General features: G+C 43.7%; 1 protein-coding gene and 1 long non-coding RNA gene across 6 annotated transcripts in view; one reads left to right on the top strand and one right to left on the bottom strand.

Annotated features, from left to right (window-relative positions):
• LOC144772766 (uncharacterized) overlaps positions 1-1,039 on the bottom strand; it is a 46,475-nt gene extending 45,436 nt beyond the window's left edge. For 2 of the 3 annotated variants that reach the window (XR_013599834.1, XR_013599836.1), the window contains exon 1: positions 913-1,039. This is a non-coding gene — a long non-coding RNA (uncharacterized LOC144772766). Of the gene's footprint in view, positions 1-691; positions 794-912 lie in introns of those variants that run through there. The other variant, XR_013599835.1, reaches the window with a different exon arrangement.
• The window catches only part of ZC3H13 (zinc finger CCCH-type containing 13), a 401,604-nt gene continuing 378,949 nt past the window's right edge, over positions 1,033-23,687 (top strand). Inside the window, exon 1 of one of the 3 annotated variants that reach the window (XM_078657316.1) lies at positions 1,033-1,344. In XM_078657316.1, the coding sequence (XP_078513442.1) occupies positions 1,056-1,344 (289 nt within the window). In that variant the 5' untranslated portion in view covers positions 1,033-1,055. The remainder of the gene's footprint in view (positions 1,345-23,687) is intronic. The other 2 variants (XM_078657317.1, XM_078657315.1) reach the window with 2 other exon arrangements.

Below are 23,687 nucleotides of genomic sequence, written 5' to 3'. Positions count from 1 at the left end.
AGGGTCGAAGGAGAGAGAAAGGGAGGATGGATGGATGACTGAAAGGGTGGATGGGTAGAAGGATGAGTGACTGGGTGGATGGATGAGTAAGTGAAAGGTTGGCTGGATGGGTGAAAGGGTAAATGGTTGGATGGATGAGTAAACGGATGGATGGGAAGAAGAGTGGATGGATGAATGTACAGATGGATAGGGTGAAAGGGTGGATGGATGAGTGAAAGGATGGATGAAGGGATGGATGAGTGAAATGATAGATGGAAGGATACATGATGGATAGGTTTACAAATGGTTGAATATGTTTGTATATGGCTGGGCTTACTTATATACTATTGCGCGACCTCAGATGTGTCTGTAAAACTTATCTAATTGTCCTGAAGTTTTGTCCTGAATTTTTACCTCCTGTCCTGAATTTGTGTCCTGAATTTTGACCCTTTGTCCTGAATTTTTACACTCACCGTCCTGAATTTGCACCAATGCCAGTTGGTCACCCTAACTGTACCCGAAGGCGTCAAAGCGCTTCACAATATGAACAGTAATGATACATGAGGAGAAAATTACAAGTGAACAAATTACAAAAGCAGACGTTAAGTTACATGAGGTAAAAGTGACAATTGTGAGCAAACAAAATACACGAGGTAGCAAACAGTGCATTACAATTAAATTCTGAAAATGTCACACATAAGCAATATGAAACCTTAGCGGCTACGGAGTACGGACTGATGCCACTATACTGTGTTAAATGGCAATGGGCTGGGGTGGAAACGCTTAGGTCGGTGAAGGCTGCCTTTCATGCTGGCGATGGTAACCGCCTCCGATTAAGTCCGATTATTACGTTTTTAGATCTATATAGCTCGTCATAAAGGGAGATGGTAAGAAGTGGGCGGGACAGAGGGAGGTCCCTTGACTACCACAGACCTGCTCGTCGCCGAAGCGCCTTCAGTTTAGGTATGGCGCTCGCGCCCCCTGTTGGACCGCGGAGAGATGGCGTGTCCCCACCCCTTCGGCTGCGGCGCGCGAGTTTGAGGTCACTGTCGCAGAAGCCATGGCAGACCGAGCGCATGCGCAGTACAGAGCGTAGAGGAAGCTGCAACAGAAGCGGTGCGAGAGGAGGGCCCCCCGGGAGTCCTCCTTGGTGCAGTAGCAGCAGCGGGAGCCGCGGTTATCGCGGCAAGAGGAGGAGGAGGAGGAGTAGGAGTAGGGTCCTATCAGGATTCCTCGTTGGTCCGCGGGCACTGGGAGGAGGCTCCGGGCTCCCAGTACCAGGCGGCTCTCAGGCATCTGTCACGGCCCGGGATTCCTCGCGCAGAGGCGGCGGCCGCCGCTGGCAGCCTTCGCGCAAACTGAAGGGTGAGCACGCGCCTCCTGTATAACTCTGAGTGTCTGCCCTCGGTTATGGGTATTGATGTGCCTGTCTGGGGGACAGAAGCCCATTTCTTCCTAGCATATTTATTGGGTATGGTCCCTCAGATAGACAGTCCATTCTCGCTCAGGTAAACAGTCCTCACTCTGTGAAACACTGACAACAAAGGTGCAATGACAGCAGACCAGATGGCAGTGGCTCTGTCTAGAGTACTGTCCAAGTTTAGGAGATCACCCCTTCTAATTTGCGCCATTCAGAATTCGACACTTACGTTTTCTGCTGGTATTACCTTTCGTGTTTCTCTTTAACCTACTACAGCCTTGTTTGCAGGGCACAAGTCCTATAAAAAGAAGTGGGGGGACTGACCATGTAAGACAGTATGCAAATGACGTCATGACATAAGGACATAGCTGTATAAGAGAAAATAAAATCGTGCTATTTAAACTATTTGTGTACATCCTGAGACAGACCAACCCATCTGACAGTCTTACAGTGTCTGCATTAATATACAGGGACAGAACAAAGTAAAACCATGCCTCTCAAGTATCTGTGAAGAGAAGGCAATCTGTGTGCCTTTGTTTCCCTCTGTGGCATTTACATTTAAGTGTGAGGTTCCAAGTGGCCCCAGTCAGCATATACAAACAAAAGGAGGCCGGATGGCCCCTTAACCTTGGCCCAGCAGGAGATGAAAAAAAGCTCCCTCACTGCCTGCATGTTGCTTTTGTAATGGAAAGCAGACCGCATACAGGCGCTGCTGAACACTTCCCGGTGTCTTACACTGGGACAAGTTCAACATATTTCTGTGGCGCCCAACTTCTTTGCGGGGGGGGGGGGCACCCTGTGAAGATAGTGGGTGGACGCTGTGTACCTGTGTACCCCCGACTCGTGGCCTGCTTGTTTTTTAGTCATGAGTGCTGCCCATACACTTGGAGGCGTGCTCCTCCAAACCTTCAAGTGCCGGAGACTCTCAGGCTGAGAGACTTCTTATGATTTTTTAAGTGCTTTTCAAAATTTCCTGATCCGCCTGTCGGAAAGGAAACACTGATGTCTAACATGCTAACCTTGAAAAGCACTACTAGTCCAACAGGTTAATTGGATGTAGTGTGAAGAAAGTCGTCGATGGCAGGTACATTAAGCCTTTAGTTTTGAGGTCTTGCCTAGGCAGCGCTTGCACTGTCTCTTCGAGACATGTTGTATTCATAATATGGGTTTTAAGCTCCGCCTGGCGCTTCTTGTTAGTTGGTCAGCTGGCCTGCCTTTTGGGAAATTCCTTTACTGTGGTTGATCAATGGGTGCTTGGTTCCCTCCCACAGGGACATCCCAGATTGTTTCTTTTGGTTGGCCATCTGTTCCCACCTCGCTCGCAAACGCATCCCCTCCCTGCCATTATTGCTGCCGTCCTTCCTTGTTTTTGCCGCACAACTTTTTTTTTTCCCTTCCTATTTATTGTCTTTTGTGGCAATGATGGCATGCCACGCTTTAGCTTTCAACCGCGGCGTGCTGGAATTGCTACAAAAGCCAATAAATAAACAAAGGCAGGCAGACGCTGCAATTCTTTTGCATTTATTTACTTTTATAGCCGTCGCTGCATGCCATGCTTTGGCATAATGTTGAAAAGTAATGCGCAACGTTCCTCAATTTCTATAAAAGTAAATAAATGCAAAAGAAATGTGGTGTCCGTCCACTTTTTTTTTTTTTTTTTTAATTTATTGACTTTTGTAGCAATGACGGCACGCTGCACTTTAGCTGTGGATGTTGAAAGCTTAAGTGTGGCATGCTGCCATTGCTACAAAAGTCAATAATTAGAAAAGCAAAGGTGGGCGGACGTCGCATTTCTTTCCCATTGTGTTTACTTTTATAGCGATCACGACACACTGCGCTTTACTTTTACACATATTAAACTAAAGTACAGCGTGCCGTGATTCCTACAACAGTAAATAAATGGAATAAAAATACGTCAACAGCAAACGTTTCTTTCTATTTATAGACATCTTATATTTATTGACTTTTGTAGCAATGACGGCACGCCGCGCTTTAGCTTTAGACATCTGAAGCGTGGCATGCCACCATTGATACAAAAGTTAATAAATAACAAAACAAATCCAGACAGACGCCAAATTTCTTTCCCATTTGCAAAGCCAAGAGCTCTCCATTTAACTAATGTGAGACCTATTGTTTAGCAGATGTTTGCTTTTTGTTTGGAGCCCTGTAGGTCTACTCCGCATGAAAACACTGAGCAACTGATCCAAAGAAATCAGAGCTCTGGAATTCAACTCGTAATAAAACTTCCTATTAACAATCACAGTGAACAACAGTATAAGTTACAGGAAAAAGTAAACAACATTATATGTAACATAACCTTTTTGATGCGTCAGTGAGAGTGCGTCGGACAGCCAGGGGCCGTCCGATCTGCGCACGCATCGGATTCAGCCGCACCCCGGCGGAATTTCCGCCACGGCGAAGCGGTTAAGACCACTATACTGACATAAGTTTAATCAGAGTCTGATTGGGACCAAAAATACACCCAGGCACCTAAAAAAATCAGTGGCCCTCATTTGTGAATTGCAACTTTTTGGGAAGCATCAACTTTTTTAGTATAAGGGGGGATCATTTTAGGAGAGCGTTATGATAAAGAAAGCTTTGTATTACTTATGTGGCCAGTAACGTTGATCATGACTTAAAATTCCATTATTCCACTGAAACTCACTCTTCTCCTGACATTCATTTTGAGGTCCATGAATCTCTTCATCTCATGCTCCTCTTCATATCTAAGTGTCCCCTTCTGTCTGTTGGGCCATAGTCCATATATATCCTGACAAAGGCAACAAGTGATGAGCCAAAATGTTGTGTACAAAGTTGATATTTGTTGAAAAAGTGTCTGGAACAGAGCGGGAACTACAGGATAAAATTCATATTGCTTGGTAGTTTTGTCTCCCCTTATCAGGACTTATTCAATAGGTATTTGTGAATGGGAAGAGGTGCCTGAAATAGTACATTACTTTTTAAATTCATAGATATACTGTGTGCTAAATAGTATTTGATAATAAAAGATGCTGAAAATGTAAATAGTGGGTGACTGTTTTAAATTTGTATGGGTTGTATTTGTATATCAAGCTGTAAAGATGAGATGATATCGGTGATTCTCTACCTTTTTAATAATGGAGAGGATGTTAGATATTTATATAGATGAAATTGTGGGAGTAAAATCATAAGTTAGTAACAGAGTGAAAAGGCAGAACTTTACTGAAAGAGGCAATAATAGAAACAAAAGGTGCATAAAATTTGTGTTATATAGGGCATGACACTGAATTTTCTGCCATTTTGTAGCACTCTACCTAACAGATGTTTTTAATATCATGACACATTTTTCTCTGAAAGAGGAATAGTTCGGTTGATAATGTCCAAAATGAAGCCTGTACTTTATATCCATGGCCACTGGAATCATGCGACACAGCTGTGTTTTTTCACATGTAGTAGATTAGCCGTATTTGCCACGTAATTATCATCTGATGCATAATCCGCAGATGTGAACCAAAAAAGTTGTTTCCTAAACAGTTAAATGGTTACCTAAAACTCAGCGACATGCGTTGTAGCGCAGTAGAAGGCGTTATGCTACCCTTAACTGCTCACCTTTCTGGTGCTTATTTCTATATTTGAGTGTTAAACTGGTACTGATGAGGTTCAATCAATGCCCAGACGTTAATAAATGCAAAAATGACAAAGTAATGAAGTAATATCATAACATTTGGCGCATTACGCCGCATAATTCTTATTTTTATTCCCATCTAATTTGCTCAACCCTGTTGGATAGTTTGGCCCTCCAGAGCCTCATAATTCCAGTAGCCCTGGTTATATCAATACACCCCAGCAGACAGCAAGTTATTGACTGCTGTTTTAAAGATTAAACAAGAGGAGTAAACACTTTCAGTTTCACTGGTTTTATTTACAGGGCTTTATTTTGTTTTTCAAGGAAGGAGTACATGATTAAACATTTAATCTCTTTGAAAAATAGTAACACTTTCTGTGGGACCCTCCTTTTGACTAAGGTAATTTAAAAGCTGCACAGCGGTGGCACTAGGGCCCAGGAAACTCGCTGCCACATCTGCTGACAAAGCCTCTTAAGTAAGTTCCAATTCTGTAAGACAGGTAAGCGGTGGGTTGCTTTCCGGTTAAGTTCTTGGTTTTGACATGGGCGGTTGGTGGAGCATCGAGGGTGCCTTGCCTGGCCACCATGAATGGGATTGTGGCAATCCACTATGGGGACAAAAGCAGAATCCCGTTTATTGCTCTGGCACTTCCCATCCAAGGGGAGTGAAAATTCTTCCATTCAGAAGCTTCATTCTCCAGAGGCGAGGAATCACTGTCATACCCAAAGGTCTGGGCGGGAGCACCACATGCTGTCTGCTGGGGCTGGTCCATTGTCATTCTATGTAGAACAGTGGGCTGCGATAATCTGTGCTGGGGTGGGAAGGGGCTGCTTCAGCCTCTTGAGTTTAGAGCAGACCCGAACATTGGGGAAAGGAACTGCCTACATCAAGTCCCGGGAACCGGCCGAATGCTCACTTTCCCAATCCAATTGTGGGTTTACTTGCAAAATTGCCTAACATCCCTGGTTATGAGAATTGCATGGCCTTTTTTTGGTCTCCCCTCCATTTTTTGGGTCAGGAAGGACTCAACTAGTAATTTGTTAAGCGGACGCTAAATGAAGCTCCTTAGTTCTGCTCATCAACTTCTTGTAAGTATGTGGAATTCCTATAGCCAACGGCCAGGACATATCATTTAGGGTCACGGGCAACAAGTTTCATGTGTATTTTGTCCTTGGGACAAGTAGGCCCAACCCCCTACTGCACAAATCCTTTGGCTGCCAGTTTACAGTACCACATTATGGATCAGGGAAGGGCTAGGTCTGCAGTTAACGTAATATTTATGTCCATGTGTTAATGCTGTTCAAACTTGAATTTGTAGTTCACTATCGCCAATCCTTTATTATTGGGGTGAGCACTCTAGGTAAATGTTGTAATCTCAGCCTGCAGTACTGACAGCAGTTCCAGTATAAAAATGCTGATGATAATGATGATGTGGTCTTTCTAGTTTACCAGGTAGCTGTCAGCCACATTGTTTTTTTGCAGGTGGTCAAATATAATGTTGAGTGTGTCTGGCCAAGTGAGTAGGTCCAGATAAAACTTGTAGGAGCTTGAAGGTCTCCAGGTTGGATGTAAGGGCTGTGGTTGTAGTTGGGTACTTCATGTCAAACCAGATGTTGAAGTCTCCTAGAACATACAGGTTGAGGTGGTAGAGAAGAGTGTTGTTCACTTTATCTAGTAAGACATCTTTGAAGTTAATATTGTTGGTCTATTTATTATTTATTTATTTTACTATTTGTTACAAGAAAGGAATAGCATGACTTTTCTGTGGATGACTGCTATGCCGCCTGCAGTTTTGACAAAACTGTTTAGGTCTCGCGACCTATCGATGCGCGCATGCGCATCGAGCGGAGCGAGAATTCAAGCGGCGAAAACATCATGAAACCACCAGCTTTTTCATGGCGTTTTCATGCAGTTCATGTGAACCACGTTTTCAAACATGAACGCGCATCAGCCTCCCTCCATTTGCCGCACAGCACATCAAAGGGCTTCGCCCAGCGTGCGCTCTGCGGCTTCTCCTCCCCTAATTAGTCATTTTCGCCGCTCCCCTGCCCGCCGTCTCGCATTTCTCCTCCCCCCTCCCCTTCTCTGCCTTCCTTTCCCGGCGCACGCATTTCTTTTTTTTTTACAAGCATTTCTCCTCCCTCCTCCCCCTCTACAAGACATGCACGTCACAGAGAAACACGTGCATGCACAAGAGCACACTTTTAGCTCATTGGCAACATTTTTCGTCCGCCCGCTTGCACTTGTTTTACCTGCGTGCAGTCTGCCATCTGTTTCAGCTCATGCCGCGTTTGTTTAATTTGTTTATTCGGCCGCGAAGCGCAATGCAAATATATGCAGACCTCTGCATTTTCTTCCTTGTAAATTAACAGCAGTAGCGCACTGTCAACACTGGCGCCCGCAGCCCCCTTCCAACCCCGGGAACCACACTTTAGGTTTCAGCGAGGCACCCGGGCAAACAGTCAATAATGGCGCCCTCAGCCAGCCTCCCGGCCGCCGCCAATAGGTCTCGCTTGTGGGACCTTATAAGTATTTAGTTACAAGGATATTGTGCTGCAAAACAAAATACTTATAAGGTCCCACAAGCGAGACCTATTGGCTATGCCAATGCTTGTTTTATTGATGATGCAATATTTAGTGGAATGGCTTTGTGGCTTGTGAGTGCGGAGTCTTCACAAAGCCTAGTTTCTGTATTGACAGTTAGGTTTGGTATGGCTTCTGAGAGCTCATCAAATATGTTGAAGCATTTTTTTGTTCCTGGACCTCGTGTTGGGTATGCATTTTAGCTGTTGCATCTCTGCCCTCTTGTGGTAATTGTGCTTTGAGGTAGGGAGGGGCTAATATAGGAGGGAGAGCAGAGGCATCTGTCATGTAGTTGGGGATGAGTTGTCATGGCATGTGACATTGTGTCCCAGCTTTTTGGGTTGAGATCCTTCAGTGTGTGAATGTGTTGACTTTAGATCAGTTGTGTGATTTACGTGCAAGTGGTTGGATTTGTTGTTTAAGCTAGATGGGTTGTCCTGTTGAATTGGTAAAGGCCAGATCTTGGTTCTGGTGACGCCCTATTAGTGAAATGCAGTTCTCGGGATGACTTTTTATTTTCTTGTGGAATTGAAGGTGGGTTGCATCTGAGTAGTTGATGTATGTGTAATGTTAATTGTGCCCAGTAAATCAGGGCTCGGAAAATCCACTCGCATTTGAGTCAGGTTTAATTACGACAAGCTATTTTCAGGTCCTGCTGGCCCTTTCTGGCGAGCAGAAAGACAGGCTGACTTTTGACCTCTGTCTTTGAAAGCAGAGCAAATGTGACAAGATAGCAAGAGTTAAAGCCCGGGGCTCCCTATCTATCCTCTCTCAGCGCTCATATTTATGTAATTGATTACGAAGTACCTGAATATTTTTAAAAAGTGTAAATATTTTAACTGTGCATTTTATCTTGTACTCCCACGTACTTTGGGTGAGATTAGCGTCGCACCGAAATTTAGCATTACACTTTTTTCATCCACGGTGCAGCCGATTTCGGGGCTGTCACCGGAACTACACCCACCCCGGACGCCATCTTGCTGGGAGGAAAGGGTCGCGCTCCAGTTGTTGGACGCCTCCCGCCCTCCCAGCTTACTTAAGGGCTGTGAAATTGTATTGTGGTGATTTTTCACTAAATCTTCCCCTGAGGCGAAAGCCGGGGGCTCCCTATCTATCCTCTCTCAGCGCTCATATTTATGTAATTGATTACGAAGTACCTGAATATTTTTTAAAAGTGTAAATATTTTAACTGTGCATTTTATCTTGTACTCCCACGCACTTTGGGCGAGATTAGCGTCGCACCGAAGCTTAGCATTACACTTTTTTCATCCACGGTGCAGCCGATTTCGGGGCTGTCACCGGAACTACTCCCACCACCTCGGATGCCATCTTGCTGGGAGGAAAGGGTCGCGCTCCAGTTGTTGGACGCCTCACGCCCTCCTCCAAATCCCCCAAAGACATGCTTAAATATAATCTGTCGTCCCGTCCGCGCAGCGGGCGGGCGCGCCGCTGGCGCGCCGAAGGCGCGCCAAAGGCAAGCCCGTCTGCGCCCGTCCGCGCTGAGTCCGGGCCTAGGGCCTCGACCCCTGGCCGGGCTCTATCGGATCAAAGGTTGGTGTACTCACGCTCATCCTTGATAGAGCTGCAATCATCTCCCATTTCTCGTTGTAGCCGGCATGATCCATCAAGGTTAATACAAAATGTTAATATTATATGTTCTGATTGTAACACCATGATTCGTATTAACAATCACAAAATCCAATCTAAGCCACAAACCCCTTATAGAGGAATAGATATCCTCATGGCTCTAATTAATGGACGTTCAGCCTGCAAACACAGACAGGAAATAGCGGATCTTATTACCGATAATAACCTATATGTCCTGGAGACATGGATGGATGATGCGTCAGACCCGGACTTAGTAATTGCCGTACCGCAGGGCTTTAAGGCTTACCGACAGGATAGAGCACAAAAAAAAGGAGGTGTATTGGCAATTATAGCTCGAACGGTTTCCCGTTAGAATATCCCCTATTCCAACCACTGCATGTGAAGCCTTGCAGTTTGGTATTAAGCTCACTCCCCTTTTCAATTTTAACGGACTATTGTTATACCGACCACCGGGCACAAGGACAGCGTTCCTAGCCAATCTAAACACCATAATGGAATCATTAGTAATGGAAGAGTCTTTTACTATTATGGGTGACATGAACTTCCATTTAGAGCAAGAAGATGATAGGGACACTCGGGCACTTGTCACTGACATGGCCACACTGGGGCTTAGACAAATGGTCATTGCCCCTACCCATCAAGCCGGACACACTTTAGATGGCATCTTCTCGAATGTGGAGGGTCTACATATATCAAACATCCTACCTATGCCCTGGACTGACCACCATGTGGTATTTAGTAGACTCACTATTAATGAAGATCTGAAGAATAAGATCGATAACCTGACCCCACGATCAGTTAAAGTCTGGAAAAATATAAACCAGACTGAATTAAAAACGCTTTTGGACAGCACCTGTCCTTTGTTGTCTACTGATTCAAATATTTCTACTCAACAATATCATGATTGGCTGGGTCATGCCACGAATATGCTAGTACCTATTAAAACTCTATCAAGGAACAGAAACACTCCATCCGCCCCATGGTACACAGAGGAATTAAGGAGGCAAAAAGAACTAAACAGAAATAGGGAAAGGCAGTGGCGAAAAAATTATGATACGGAGGATAAGGCCAATTATAAAGAGTCATTGACTGTTTACAAAGCCATGATCATAGAAGCAAAAAAAAACGTTCTTCTCAGATCAAATAGAAAAAGCCAAAAACTCTAGCAGGCAGTTATATGACATTACTAGGTCATTGTCAGGTAATGCCCCCGATCTTACCCCACCCCCTTCCCAATTACTCTGTGACGAACTGGCTGAATTCTTCTTTTCTAAAGTTAATGACATCTACCAGGCTTTTACCCCGCGGCCTATAATATCAGCTCCCTCTGAACTCCCTCTGGATAAAGCCTTGACAAGTTTCAAGCCACTTACTGTGGATCAAACAAAGGTTATTGTCTCCTCTATTAAAACTGGATCATCGTCAGACCCTTGTCCTTTCTCAGTGCTCCCACCGGTGATGGACACACTCATCCCTGTTATCACCGCAGTTTGCAACTCGATACTGGCCTCCGGAACTTACCCAGATTCCTTAAAGAACACGCTGGTGAAGCCCTTGCTGAAGAAAGCAACTCTTGATAAGTCGGAATTAAAGAATTACAGGCCCATCGCAAGCCTCCCATTCTTAGCCAAGGTGATAGAAAAGGCCATGAATCATCAGCTGGTCGATCATTTAGAGAAACATCTTCTCCTGGATGAATCACAATTCGGTTTTCGAAGATATGGCACGGAAACCGCTTTAATTAAGGCCGCCGATGATATCAGGACAATCCGAGATCATGGAGCAACAGCAGTGTTAGCACTGTTGGATTTATCGGCGGCTTTCGACACGGTCGACCATAAGATCCTGGTCGACCGTGTCGAAAATAAAGCCATTCTCCTTACTGCAAGAGATCTAATTGCATCCTTCCTGGCTGCTAGATCTCAGGCAGTCACCTTGGGCCCATATCAATCTGTCAAGATGTCACTTCCGTGTGGGGTTCCTCAAGGCTCATCCCTGAGTCCGACACTATTTAACATATATGTGTCGGACCTTACTAATGTCATCAAAGCATACGGGATGAGCATAACCTCATACGCTGATGACACACAACTAGTCTTAATATCAATGGAATTCCTGGATTCAGTCCAGGCCACTGCTGCACTGCTATAATCACTCAAAACGAGTGTAAATCCAAAGTTTCAAAACGTGTATAAACTATTGCATATAAATTTGTTACTTGTACACATTGTAATCATGCATAAGTACACAATTTAACTCATTTTCATTTTATTCGATCGGTGGTTTCATGTAAAATTCGCAGTAAAGCGCAATATGTGACGTTGTTGCAAATTCACAAGCATCTACATGTTGACAACAATACAATTATCCGCATCCCAATGCATTTCGGGCAGATAACAATGCCCTTCTTCAGAGGAATCTGTGAAATAATATGACATAATGTAAGTGTCTATTGGCGGCAGAATATACAAGGAAACATACTGGAGATTGTCAGGATTTAACTAGCTCAGCTATCTGTGCCCAAGTGGCTGAAACAGTGTTTGCAAACATGAGCAACATAACGAAATGTAGCGTGACCCATTCAGTGCCTGGGTGGTCATTGCTTTAAACAGAAGAACTTCCTCTTCATCACTACCGTAAGTGTGGTGTACTGTGTCCCGTTTTAATCTACTTAGTCGAGATGTGACTATACAATTTCATGCTAAGAGTGACTTAAGTTTGGTGCCATGCAGGTCTTAAATTAGTTAAAAGCGGTATCAAACAGTTATCGTGGCCCGAAGTGAACATGCATCAGGTGAAACTTAGGCACTTATGCAAAGCCTTACTTTGGTGCGCTAATTCGGTTTCCGGATATCAGGAGATACCCTTCTGCGGTTCCAGCTCTAAAAAAATAATGACCCAACATGTTTAAACTGGTAGCCATAAGGTGTGCTCCCATGCTATTGAACAAACAAACAAACGCGGTTACCGTATAGGCGAATATGCACGATCCTCTGTGGAAAAACGAACAGCACGGGTCAATTAGATATCGTATGTTACTAAGACGGTGCTCGACGTGTGCCGTATACCTTTGTTGGACTCACCGTGAATGTTAACAGCGGGTGCTCTTCAGTGTAAACGACGGTGCCGGTGTGGTGGAGAACGCTAGCAGGAAGTGACTATTTGTGAGATAGGTCGTAAACATAAATGACGGACCGCGGTAGCGCCATATTAGAAGGGTGAATGAAACTACTGTCTCTTCCAAACGTGTAAACTATTAGAGATGTGACTATCCGATTGTACCCAATGTGTCGGTACCTGCCCACTTCATTGCGAACAAACTTTATCATAATATCTGCCACTCAACGTGTTCACATTCTATTTGACTAAATCAGATACTTGACTCTCTGTCAAACAAGAGTAAACACTAATGACGGACTGTCATGAAGGTTATGTCGCCTTGGTAGATAAAACCTTTTGGCTTTAGAGACACTGTGATACTGTTAGAAAAAACGGTCAGCTACATGATTATTGCAAAAGCTTAAATGATAAAGTAAGTTAAATTAAAGAAGTCACAGCAGTAAACGCGGAATAATTGATGTAGCACTGAACAGTGGTAATATATAAGCACTAGTCTACAGAATATGTCAATTCCTATCAGTGACATTAAAAAACCTCTTACAGGTACAATGTGGAAGAATCTGCCACTGTTGGTGTGCACAATCTAAATGAATACATGGAATAGAATGTACAAGTGATTACATAAAACATGACAGTTCAAACTTATCATTGAGCCCTGTCGGTGTCAAGGTTTGTAAAAACCATATCCAGTGTGTCTCACGTTGCGACAAGAGTTTAGCTCGATCCTGTTCAGGACTAGATTCAATGGTTTGTAAAACCCCGAATCTAAGTTGGGATATGTTGTGTTTGGCTGTAACCCAATGCATGGCCAGAGGGGAAGTAGTGTTTTGTGTGCGTATACGGCTTTTGTGCTCTGTGATTCTTGTGCGCACACTACGTTCTGTTTTGCCAACGTAATATAAGTCACATGGACATTTAATGTAATAAACAACGAAATCACTATTACAATTTGTAGTGTGTGAAAACGTGATAGTTTTGCCCGATCTTGGGTGGTTCATTGACTTGCCAGTTACTGCATTATTGCAATTAGAACAATTATAACATTTATTAAACCCTCTATGTGTGACCTTGGGTTGTGATTGTTTTTTGTTCAAAATCTCCTTCAGGTTACTTGCTCTTTTATATGCAAATAATGGGGGAGTGTTGAATATTCCAACAAAATCAGGTTCCGATTGCATCAAACTCCATCGATTGAGAATAATCGATTTTACTTGTCGTGATTGAGTTGAGTATGTGGATACGAAAACTTCTCTAGATGAGGTCTTGGTCATTTGTTTCTTCTCAAGAAGTGACTCACGGGTCACTAGTGCAATTCTGTCAGTGGCTTGATCTAAAACAGGGTCAGGGTAACCTCTCTGCCTGTATTTACTTTTGGCGATTTCAACCGTCTGCATGCCCTCACTGGCTTCTGAGTGGATCCTCTTGATTCGGAGAAACTGGGAATACGGGAGATGTTTTTTCAAAGGCCAGGGATGAAAGCTATGGTACTGTAAAGCGTTATTCCTGTCAGTGGGTTTGATGTAAATAGAGGTGGTTACTTTGGAATCTGATAGTTTAACCAATACATCTAGAAATGCTATTTGCTCATTGGAAATGTGGTGGGTAAACTGAATCCTTGGGTTAATGCTATTAAGTTGCAGAATGTTTAGTTCCAACTCATTTTGGGTGCCCTGCCACATGATGAAAATATCATCGATGTAGCGCTTATAAATAAGCAATTTGGTGTTCCACTGTGGGCGGGAGAGAATGTTCTCCTGCTCGTATTTCATCATGAAGATGTTCGCGTAGCTGGGAGCTCCGGAAAACCCCATGGAGGTCCCATTGGACTGGAGGAAATAGCATTCCTTCCACCTGAAATAGCTATGAAACAAACAAAACTGTAAAATTTCCATCAAGAAAATTCGGTTTGCTTTCATAGTGTCCGTCCTTAAGAGTGCCCATTCTACAGCCTCCATTCCCTCCAAATGAGGGATGGAGGTGTAGAGGGCAACTACATCAATTGTACACAAAAGGATGTTTCTGTGATTAGTGATGTTAATGTCTTTCAGGATATTCAGGAAATGAGTCGTGTCCTGTATGTACGTGTCTCCTGCTTGAACAATAGGTTGTAAAAATGTGTCCAAGTAACGTCCCAGTGAATCGTGAATCGAGCCACACCCTGAGACAATGGGTCTCAGGGGCGGGTCCTGTAGAGATTTGTGAATTTTAGGCACCATGTACAGCCTGGGTCGACGTGGAAATGTGGTGTGTAAATACTCTTTAGTCTTGGGACTTATCCACTTCATTTCTAGTGCGTGCTCTAAGATGGTGTTCAAGGTGATCTGAAATTCATGGGTAGGGTCTTTAGGTAATGGTAAGTATGTGTTGGTGTCAGCTATCATGGTCTCGACTTTGATTTCATATCTCTCTTTGTCCATAATCACCAGTGCTCCTCCTTTGTCTGCCTTGGTGAAATGTAAAGTTTGGTTGTTCTGTAATGAACGTAGAGCTGACTTTTCACCTAAACTCATATTAGGTGAAGATCCACTTGTTTTTGGTAGTTTGGTGATATCTTGTTTAACGAGAGATTCAAACATGTCGATGGTCTTATGTGAAATGGGAGAGATAAACGAGCTTTTTGGTTTGAATTCTTGGTATTCTGTCTCTTTCTCACTAAAATTGGTAGTGTCGATGGTGGAAAAGAAGTATCTTAATCTTAATTTTCTAGTGAATTTAAACACATCAATCTGTGCATCCAAACTCTTTGCTTGATTTGTGGGTACGAATGAACAACCTTTATCTAATACCTGTGTTTGAAGTGGTGTAAGTGATTTGGATGAAATGTTAACTACTAGCGATTCTTTTTCCTGGTGGGCTTTCCTGAACCTGCCACCTCTCCTTGTTTGGTGTTTGACCCTTGCGGTGGTTCGTTGGAGGCTGGGCTTTTTGCCAAAAAAGCCGGTTGGGCTGTGGTTGAGGTTGTAGGAGGATCCCTAGTTGCGTCAGGTCCTACTTTGGGCGGTGGGCGTGTCATGCGAGTGTCACTATCGGATGCTACACTTTCCTCTGATGAAGTCTTTTCTGGTTGATTCCAAGTTCTTTTTTGCGCGTAAACCTCAGCCCACGAATATACCTCGTCAAGCTTATAATCGATAGTGTCCCTGCGGAACTTACGTACTTTACGCTCATGGATGTCTTTTGCGTACCCGTCTAATCTTTTGTTGATCTCTTCTAGTGTGGTTTTTAAATCATCGCTTTCCATGCGCTGTGAGAGTGCGTTTTGTAAATCTTTGATTTCAGTCTCTAGTCCTACAAGTACTTGGGATAACTCCTCCACTATTAAGAGGATAAGATCAAGTGAACACTTGTTCAAAATGGCGTGCCATTTGTCCATGAATTTCTTATTCATCTTGAACAACATAGGCTTGATGGCCAGGCGTAATCCTCTAGGGATGCGGCTGGCTCGGTGATATTGAATTAATGTGGTGGCGTGCAGGCGTTGGTTGATTTCGCGTCTCATGAGGTATTCCAATTGTTTTAATTGTTGTTGAATTGGACCTGCTGTGACGTCAAATTTCCTGACCTCTTTGATGAGACCATATATATCTGTCGCATCTTCTGTTGTATATACTTTAGTGTGTGCTTTATTCTCTGTTAAGTGTAAAATATCCTCAAAGGTAGCCATGTTGAGACTCTGTGTGGAGTGGTGCAGTTGCTGTCTGCTGAGCAGTGTACGTGAAACAAGAAGGGTAACGCAGCAGCTATTGCACTCAATAAACAAATTAATCTGATTGTGACAGGTTATTCTAAGTATACTAACTTAACATTGGCGTGCAGCAGTCTAAGGGATTCTGCTAGAGCCCTAGTGTAATTAATATCAATGGAATTCCTGGATTCAGTCCAGGCCACTGCTGCACTGCTATAATCACTCAAAACGAGTGTAAATCCAAAGTTTCAAAACGTGTATAAACTATTGCATATAAATTTGTTATATACAACAGAAGATGCGACAGATATATATGGTCTCATCAAAGAGGTCAGGAAATTTGACGTCACAGCAGGTCCAATTCAACAACAATTAAAACAATTGGAATACCTCATGAGACGCGAAATCAACCAACGCCTGCACGCCACCACATTAATTCAATATCACCGAGCCAGCCGCATCCCTAGAGGATTACGCCTGGCCATCAAGCCTATGTTGTTCAAGATGAATAAGAAATTCATGGACAAATGGCACGCCATTTTGAACAAGTGTTCACTTGATCTTATCCTCTTAATAGTGGAGGAGTTATCCCAAGTACTTGTAGGACTAGAGACTGAAATCAAAGATTTACAAAACGCACTCTCACAGCGCATGGAAAGCGATGATTTAAAAACCACACTAGAAGAGATCAACAAAAGATTAGACGGGTACGCAAAAGACATCCATGAGCGTAAAGTACGTAAGTTCCGCAGGGACACTATCGATTATAAGCTTGACGAGGTATATTCGTGGGCTGAGGTTTACGCGCAAAAAAGAACTTGGAATCAACCAGAAAAGACTTCATCAGAGGAAAGTGTAGCATCCGATAGTGACACTCGCATGACACGCCCACCGCCCAAAGTAGGACCTGACGCAACTAGGGATCCTCCTACAACCTCAACCACAGCCCAACCGGCTTTTTTGGCAAAAAGCCCAGCCTCCAACGAACCACCGCAAGGGTCAAACACCAAACAAGGAGAGGTGGCAGGTTCAGGAAAGCCCACCAGGAAAAAGAATCGCTAGTAGTTAACATTTCATCCAAATCACTTACACCACTTCAAACACAGGTATTAGATAAAGGTTGTTCATTCGTACCCACAAATCAAGCAAAGAGTTTGGATGCACAGATTGATGTGTTTAAATTCACTAGAAAATTAAGATTAAGATACTTCTTTTCCACCATCGACACTACCAATTTTAGTGAGAAAGAGACAGAATACCAAGAATTCAAACCAAAAAGCTCGTTTATCTCTCCCATTTCACATAAGACCATCGACATGTTTGAATCTCTCGTTAAACAAGATATCACCAAACTACCAAAAACAAGTGGATCTTCACCTAATATGAGTTTAGGTGAAAAGTCAGCTCTACGTTCATTACAGAACAACCAAACTTTACATTTCACCAAGGCAGACAAAGGAGGAGCACTGGTGATTATGGACAAAGAGAGATATGAAATCAAAGTCGAGACCATGATAGCTGACACCAACACATACTTACCATTACCTAAAGACCCTACCCATGAATTTCAGATCACCTTGAACACCATCTTAGAGCACGCACTAGAAATGAAGTGGATAAGTCCCAAGACTAAAGAGTATTTACACACCACATTTCCACGTCGACCCAGGCTGTACATGGTGCCTAAAATTCACAAATCTCTACAGGACCCGCCCCTGAGACCCATTGTCTCAGGGTGTGGCTCGATTCACGATTCACTGGGACGTTACTTGGACACATTTTTACAACCTATTGTTCAAGCAGGAGACACGTACATACAGGACACGACTCATTTCCTGAATATCCTGAAAGACATTAACATCACTAATCACAGAAACATCCTTTTGTGTACAATTGATGTAGTTGCCCTCTACACCTCCATCCCTCATTTGGAGGGAATGGAGGCTGTAGAATGGGCACTCTTAAGGACGGACACTATGAAAGCAAACCGAATTTTCTTGATGGAAATTTTACAGTTTTGTTTGTTTCATAGCTATTTCAGGTGGAAGGAATGCTATTTCCTCCAGTCCAATGGGACCTCCATGGGGTTTTCCGGAGCTCCCAGCTACGCGAACATCTTCATGATGAAATACGAGCAGGAGAACATTCTCTCCCGCCCACAGTGGAACACCAAATTGCTTATTTATAAGCGCTACATCGATGATATTTTCATCATGTGGCAGGGCACCCAAAATGAGTTGGAACTAAACATTCTGCAACTTAATAGCATTAACCCAAGGATTCAGTTTACCCACCACATTTCCAATGAGCAAATAGCATTTCTAGATGTATTGGTTAAACTATCAGATTCCAAAGTAACCACCTCTATTTACATCAAACCCACTGACAGGAATAACGCTTTACAGTACCATAGCTTTCATCCCTGGCCTTTGAAAAAACATCTCCCGTATTCCCAGTTTCTCCGAATCAAGAGGATCCACTCAGAAGCCAGTGAGGGCATGCAGACGGTTGAAATCGCCAAAAGTAAATACAGGCAGAGAGGTTACCCTGACCCTGTTTTAGATCAAGCCACTGACAGAATTGCACTAGTGACCCGTGAGTCACTTCTTGAGAAGAAACAAATGACCAAGACCTCATCTAGAGAAGTTTTCGTATCCACATACTCAACTCAATCACGACAAGTAAAATCGATTATTCTCAATCGATGGAGTTTGATGCAATCGGAACCTGATTTTGTTGGAATATTCAACACTCCCCCATTATTTGCATATAAAAGAGCAAGTAACCTGAAGGAGATTTTGAACAAAAAACAATCACAACCCAAGGTCACACATAGAGGGTTTAATAAATGTTATAATTGTTCTAATTGCAATAATGCAGTAACTGGCAAGTCAATGAACCACCCAAGATCGGGCAAAACTATCACGTTTTCACACACTACAAATTGTAATAGTGATTTCGTTGTTTATTACATTAAATGTCCATGTGACTTATATTACGTTGGCAAAACAGAACGTAGTGTGCGCACAAGAATCACAGAGCACAAAAGCCGTATACGCACACAAAACACTACTTCCCCTCTGGCCATGCATTGGGTTACAGCCAAACACAACATATCCCAACTTAGATTCGGGGTTTTACAAACCATTGAATCTAGTCCTGAACAGGATCGAGCTAAACTCTTGTCGCAACGTGAGACACACTGGATATGGTTTTTACAAACCTTGACACCGACAGGGCTCAATGATAAGTTTGAACTGTCATGTTTTATGTAATCACTTGTACATTCTATTCCATGTATTCATTTAGATTGTGCACACCAACAGTGGCAGATTCTTCCACATTGTACCTGTAAGAGGTTTTTTAATGTCACTGATAGGAATTGACATATTCTGTAGACTAGTGCTTATATATTACCACTGTTCAGTGCTACATCAATTATTCCGCGTTTACTGCTGTGACTTCTTTAATTTAACTTACTTTATCATTTAAGCTTTTGCAATAATCATGTAGCTGACCGTTTTTTCTAACAGTATCACAGTGTCTCTAAAGCCAAAAGGTTTTATCTACCAAGGCGACATAACCTTCATGACAGTCCGTCATTAGTGTTTACTCTTGTTTGACAGAGAGTCAAGTATCTGATTTAGTCAAATAGAATGTGAACACGTTGAGTGGCAGATATTATGATAAAGTTTGTTCGCAATGAAGTGGGCAGGTACCGACACATTGGGTACAATCGGATAGTCACATCTCTAATAGTTTACACGTTTGGAAGAGACAGTAGTTTCATTCACCCTTCTAATATGGCGCTACCGCGGTCCGTCATTTATGTTTACGACCTATCTCACAAATAGTCACTTCCTGCTAGCGTTCTCCACCACACCGGCACCGTCGTTTACACTGAAGAGCACCCGCTGTTAACATTCACGGTGAGTCCAACAAAGGTATACGGCACACGTCGAGCACCGTCTTAGTAACATACGATATCTAATTGACCCGTGCTGTTCGTTTTTCCACAGAGGATCGTGCATATTCGCCTATACGGTAACCGCGTTTGTTTGTTTGTTCAATAGCATGGGAGCACACCTTATGGCTACCAGTTTAAACATGTTGGGTCATTATTTTTTTAGAGCTGGAACCGCAGAAGGGTATCTCCTGATATCCGGAAACCGAATTAGCGCACCAAAGTAAGGCTTTGCATAAGTGCCTAAGTTTCACCTGATGCATGTTCACTTCGGGCCACGATAACTGTTTGATACCGCTTTTAACTAATTTAAGACCTGCATGGCACCAAACTTAAGTCACTCTTAGCATGAAATTGTATAGTCACATCTCGACTAAGTAGATTAAAACGGGACACAGTACACCACACTTACGGTAGTGATGAAGAGGAAGTTCTTCTGTTTAAAGCAATGACCACCCAGGCACTGAATGGGTCACGCTACATTTCGTTATGTTGCTCATGTTTGCAAACACTGTTTCAGCCACTTGGGCACAGATAGCTGAGCTAGTTAAATCCTGACAATCTCCAGTATGTTTCCTTGTATATTCTGCCGCCAATAGACACTTACATTATGTCATATTATTTCACAGATTCCTCTGAAGAAGGGCATTGTTATCTGCCCGAAATGCATTGGGATGCGCATAATTGTATTGTTGTCAACATGTAGATGCTTGTGAATTTGCAACAACGTCACATATTGCGCTTTACTGCGAATTTTACATGAAACCACCGATCGAATAAAATGAAAATGAGTTAAATTGTGTACTTATGCATGATTACAATGTGTACAAGTAACAAATTTATATGCAATAGTTTATACACGTTTTGAAACTTTGGATTTACACTCGTTTTGAGTGATTATAGCAGTGCAGCAGTGGCCTGGACTGAATCCAGGAATTCCATTGATATTAATTACACTAGGGCTCTAGCAGAATCCCTTAGACTGCTGCACGCCAATGTTAAGTTAGTATACTTAGAATAACCTGTCACAATCAGATTAATTTGTTTATTGAGTGCAATAGCTGCTGCGTTACCCTTCTTGTTACACAACTAGTCTTAGCCATCAAAGACAATGGACCTGAGGTGGCAGAGCGCTTCCAACGCGGAATGCTAGCAATTGGAGAGTGGATGGCAGCGAACTGCCTTAAACTTAACTCCGAAAAAACGGAGGTGCTTATCTTTGGACCTCTTTTTCCCGATTGGTCAGCAACCTGGTGGCCTTCAGTTCTTGGTGACCCCCCCAGGCCAGCCCTTAAGGTTAGGAACCTGGGAGTAATCTTCGATGGTGACCGTAACTTTTTAGCACATGCAAACAAGGTAGCGGCAACAGCCCACCATAAATTAAGGTTGATCAGGAAAATCATTCCGTTTTTGCCAGACTCTGCCGCCAAAACCCTGGTTACCTCCTTAGTGTTATCGTCCCTCGATTACTGTAATGGACTGTTTTTAAATGCACAGGTAAGGGTAACCACTAAGCTTCAGACAATTCAGAACGCAGCAGCACGTCTGCTCTCGAGAACACCCAAGTTCTCGTCCATATCAGAGACCATCAGGGAATATCACTGGCTGACAATCCGTAACCGAATTAAATTTAAGTCCCTGTGCATAGTATATAAAACACTTAATGATCTAGGTCCACAGTATTTTAAGGATCAGCTTAGACCTTATACACCGGCCACTAAGCTTCGATCGGCCAATCTCAACCAACTAGTGACCCCACGATCTAAATCAGTCTCGTGGGGGGACCGTCGCTTCTCAGTTGCCGCATCCAAGTTATGGAATACCTTGCCGCAGCATATCAGGTCCTGTTCTTCCCTGTTGCAATTTCGTTGGGGATTGAAGACGTGGCTCTTCGATCAATAATTCAACTAGCCTCCTCTGAGGCTTCTGGGTAAGAATTAGGGAATTATCTAGCGCCGAGACGCCTACGGGTATTCGCCGCGCTTAACAAATGGCAAAAATAAATAAATAAATAAAATGAAGGCCTCTTTATTTCTCACAAAGTGAATGATCATTAAAAATGCCTTAAAATCCTAACTTGTCACATTTGCTCGCTTTCAGAGACAGAGGTCAAGTGCATTACAGTTAGGTAGAGTAGATTCTTTAAATTACTAGACCTGCAGGTTTAGTAACAATGTAAGAAACTTTTGAGCCCTGAGTTAGATATTGGGAGGGTGTGATAAGTTACCTGCAGCTTAATAATACATATTTTCAACCTGTGGACGTCGGTGAACGTGGTTAATAATGAGGATTATTGCCTAGATGTAGTAATAAATATTTCTCGCACTGATGAGTGGTTTGAAGGTAGCAAGAAGGAATTTCTGGCCCATGGCCCTTTCTAGGCTCCAACAACCCCAAGCAAATCGCTCCCTTAACCTGCCATCTTTTACTTGGATGTCCTAACTTTCTGTTTAAATAGTAGTACTAGTGTTCAGTAACCTGGACCACTGAGAGCCATTGGCCTTGGGAATCATGCAATCTGTAAGCCCTGGGACCAATGTAATTCGTAAGCCTGGGACTAACACGAGCCCCAATGCATGCCGTCAATGGGGCCCTATCTTTAATAGTCAGGTGACTTATGGCCAGTGGAAAGCCTAACCCTGATGGTCAGAAGGCCTTAACTTAAGCCCTGCTTCAGTGGGAGGGAGGAGAAGGTCTGATTGTGTGACTGGGGGCCCCAGGCACTTGGCCTGTAGATGGTGTGAAAGAGGGTAAACTGCTGTGGCCAGCCCGTTCCTTTGGGAAAAGACTCCATGCTGCTCAGATGGGTGAATTTGCAAACTTTTAATGTAATTCTGCACTTTAAATCCTTGTCTTCGGCCCCAACTCACTGCTATATGAGATTAATCTGTTTCAGCAAGAGTTGATTCGTTTTTAGGTTTCGCCTCGCCGCAAGGCCGCGCAAGCGAAAAACTTTTGTTTACAAGTATGGGGCTTCGTTCCGCCTCTCTGTCCCATTGGCTAGCTCCATAAATGGAGGCTAGCCATTGGAACAGAGATGCGTCACTCATTCCCCGAGCAGATTCGTGGGCATTCCCGCAATTTTTACTCATCCCGCCCCTTTGCAATCGTCATTCGGCGGTGGGCGGTGTTTTTTTTTTTTTTTAAAGCTTTGTTTTCGCCACACTTCCAAAATGGCGTTTTCAGGGGTGGGTTGCGCGATGTCCCACTATACGTTCCCGCCCCCCCTCCCGCTGTCCGTTTGCCCCCCTCCCACTGTCCGTGTGCCCGTTCCCGCCCCCCCTCCCGCTGTCCGTACTGCCCCCCCTCCCGCTGTCCGTACTGCCCCCCCTCCCGCTGTCCGTGTGCGTGAAAGCAAAGAGTTTTCCATCTCCCTGGCTCTCTCTCCGGTCCGGACTGACGCCAGCGGGAACCCGCTAGAGCTTGGAGCAGCAAAATGCACGTCCCGCAGAATGTGGGAGTCCCGCTGCAGTTAATTACTTTGGCAGAGAGGAGAGGACCGCTTGCACTGAATGATGTCATCGAGGCTAAGGGCAGGAATTCCCTACAAGCCGCCAGCTGGGTGAACTCTGCAGCGCTCTGCTCCCCCTTCACCTAGACACACAGCACACTCTCTCTCCAGAGGAACGGGCTGTCTCGGATATACTACTACTTTCTCTAAACTGAGCCTCGTTTTGCCTGGAACAGAGATGCGTCACTCATTCCCCGAGCAGATTCGTGGGC

This window comes from Lissotriton helveticus, chromosome 8 (genome assembly GCF_964261635.1).
Source record: "Lissotriton helveticus chromosome 8, aLisHel1.1, whole genome shotgun sequence".
NCBI lineage: Eukaryota > Metazoa > Chordata > Amphibia > Caudata > Salamandridae > Lissotriton > Lissotriton helveticus.
The sequence above is the reverse complement of the archived record's forward strand: the minus strand, read 5'-3'. Positions and strand labels throughout refer to the sequence as shown.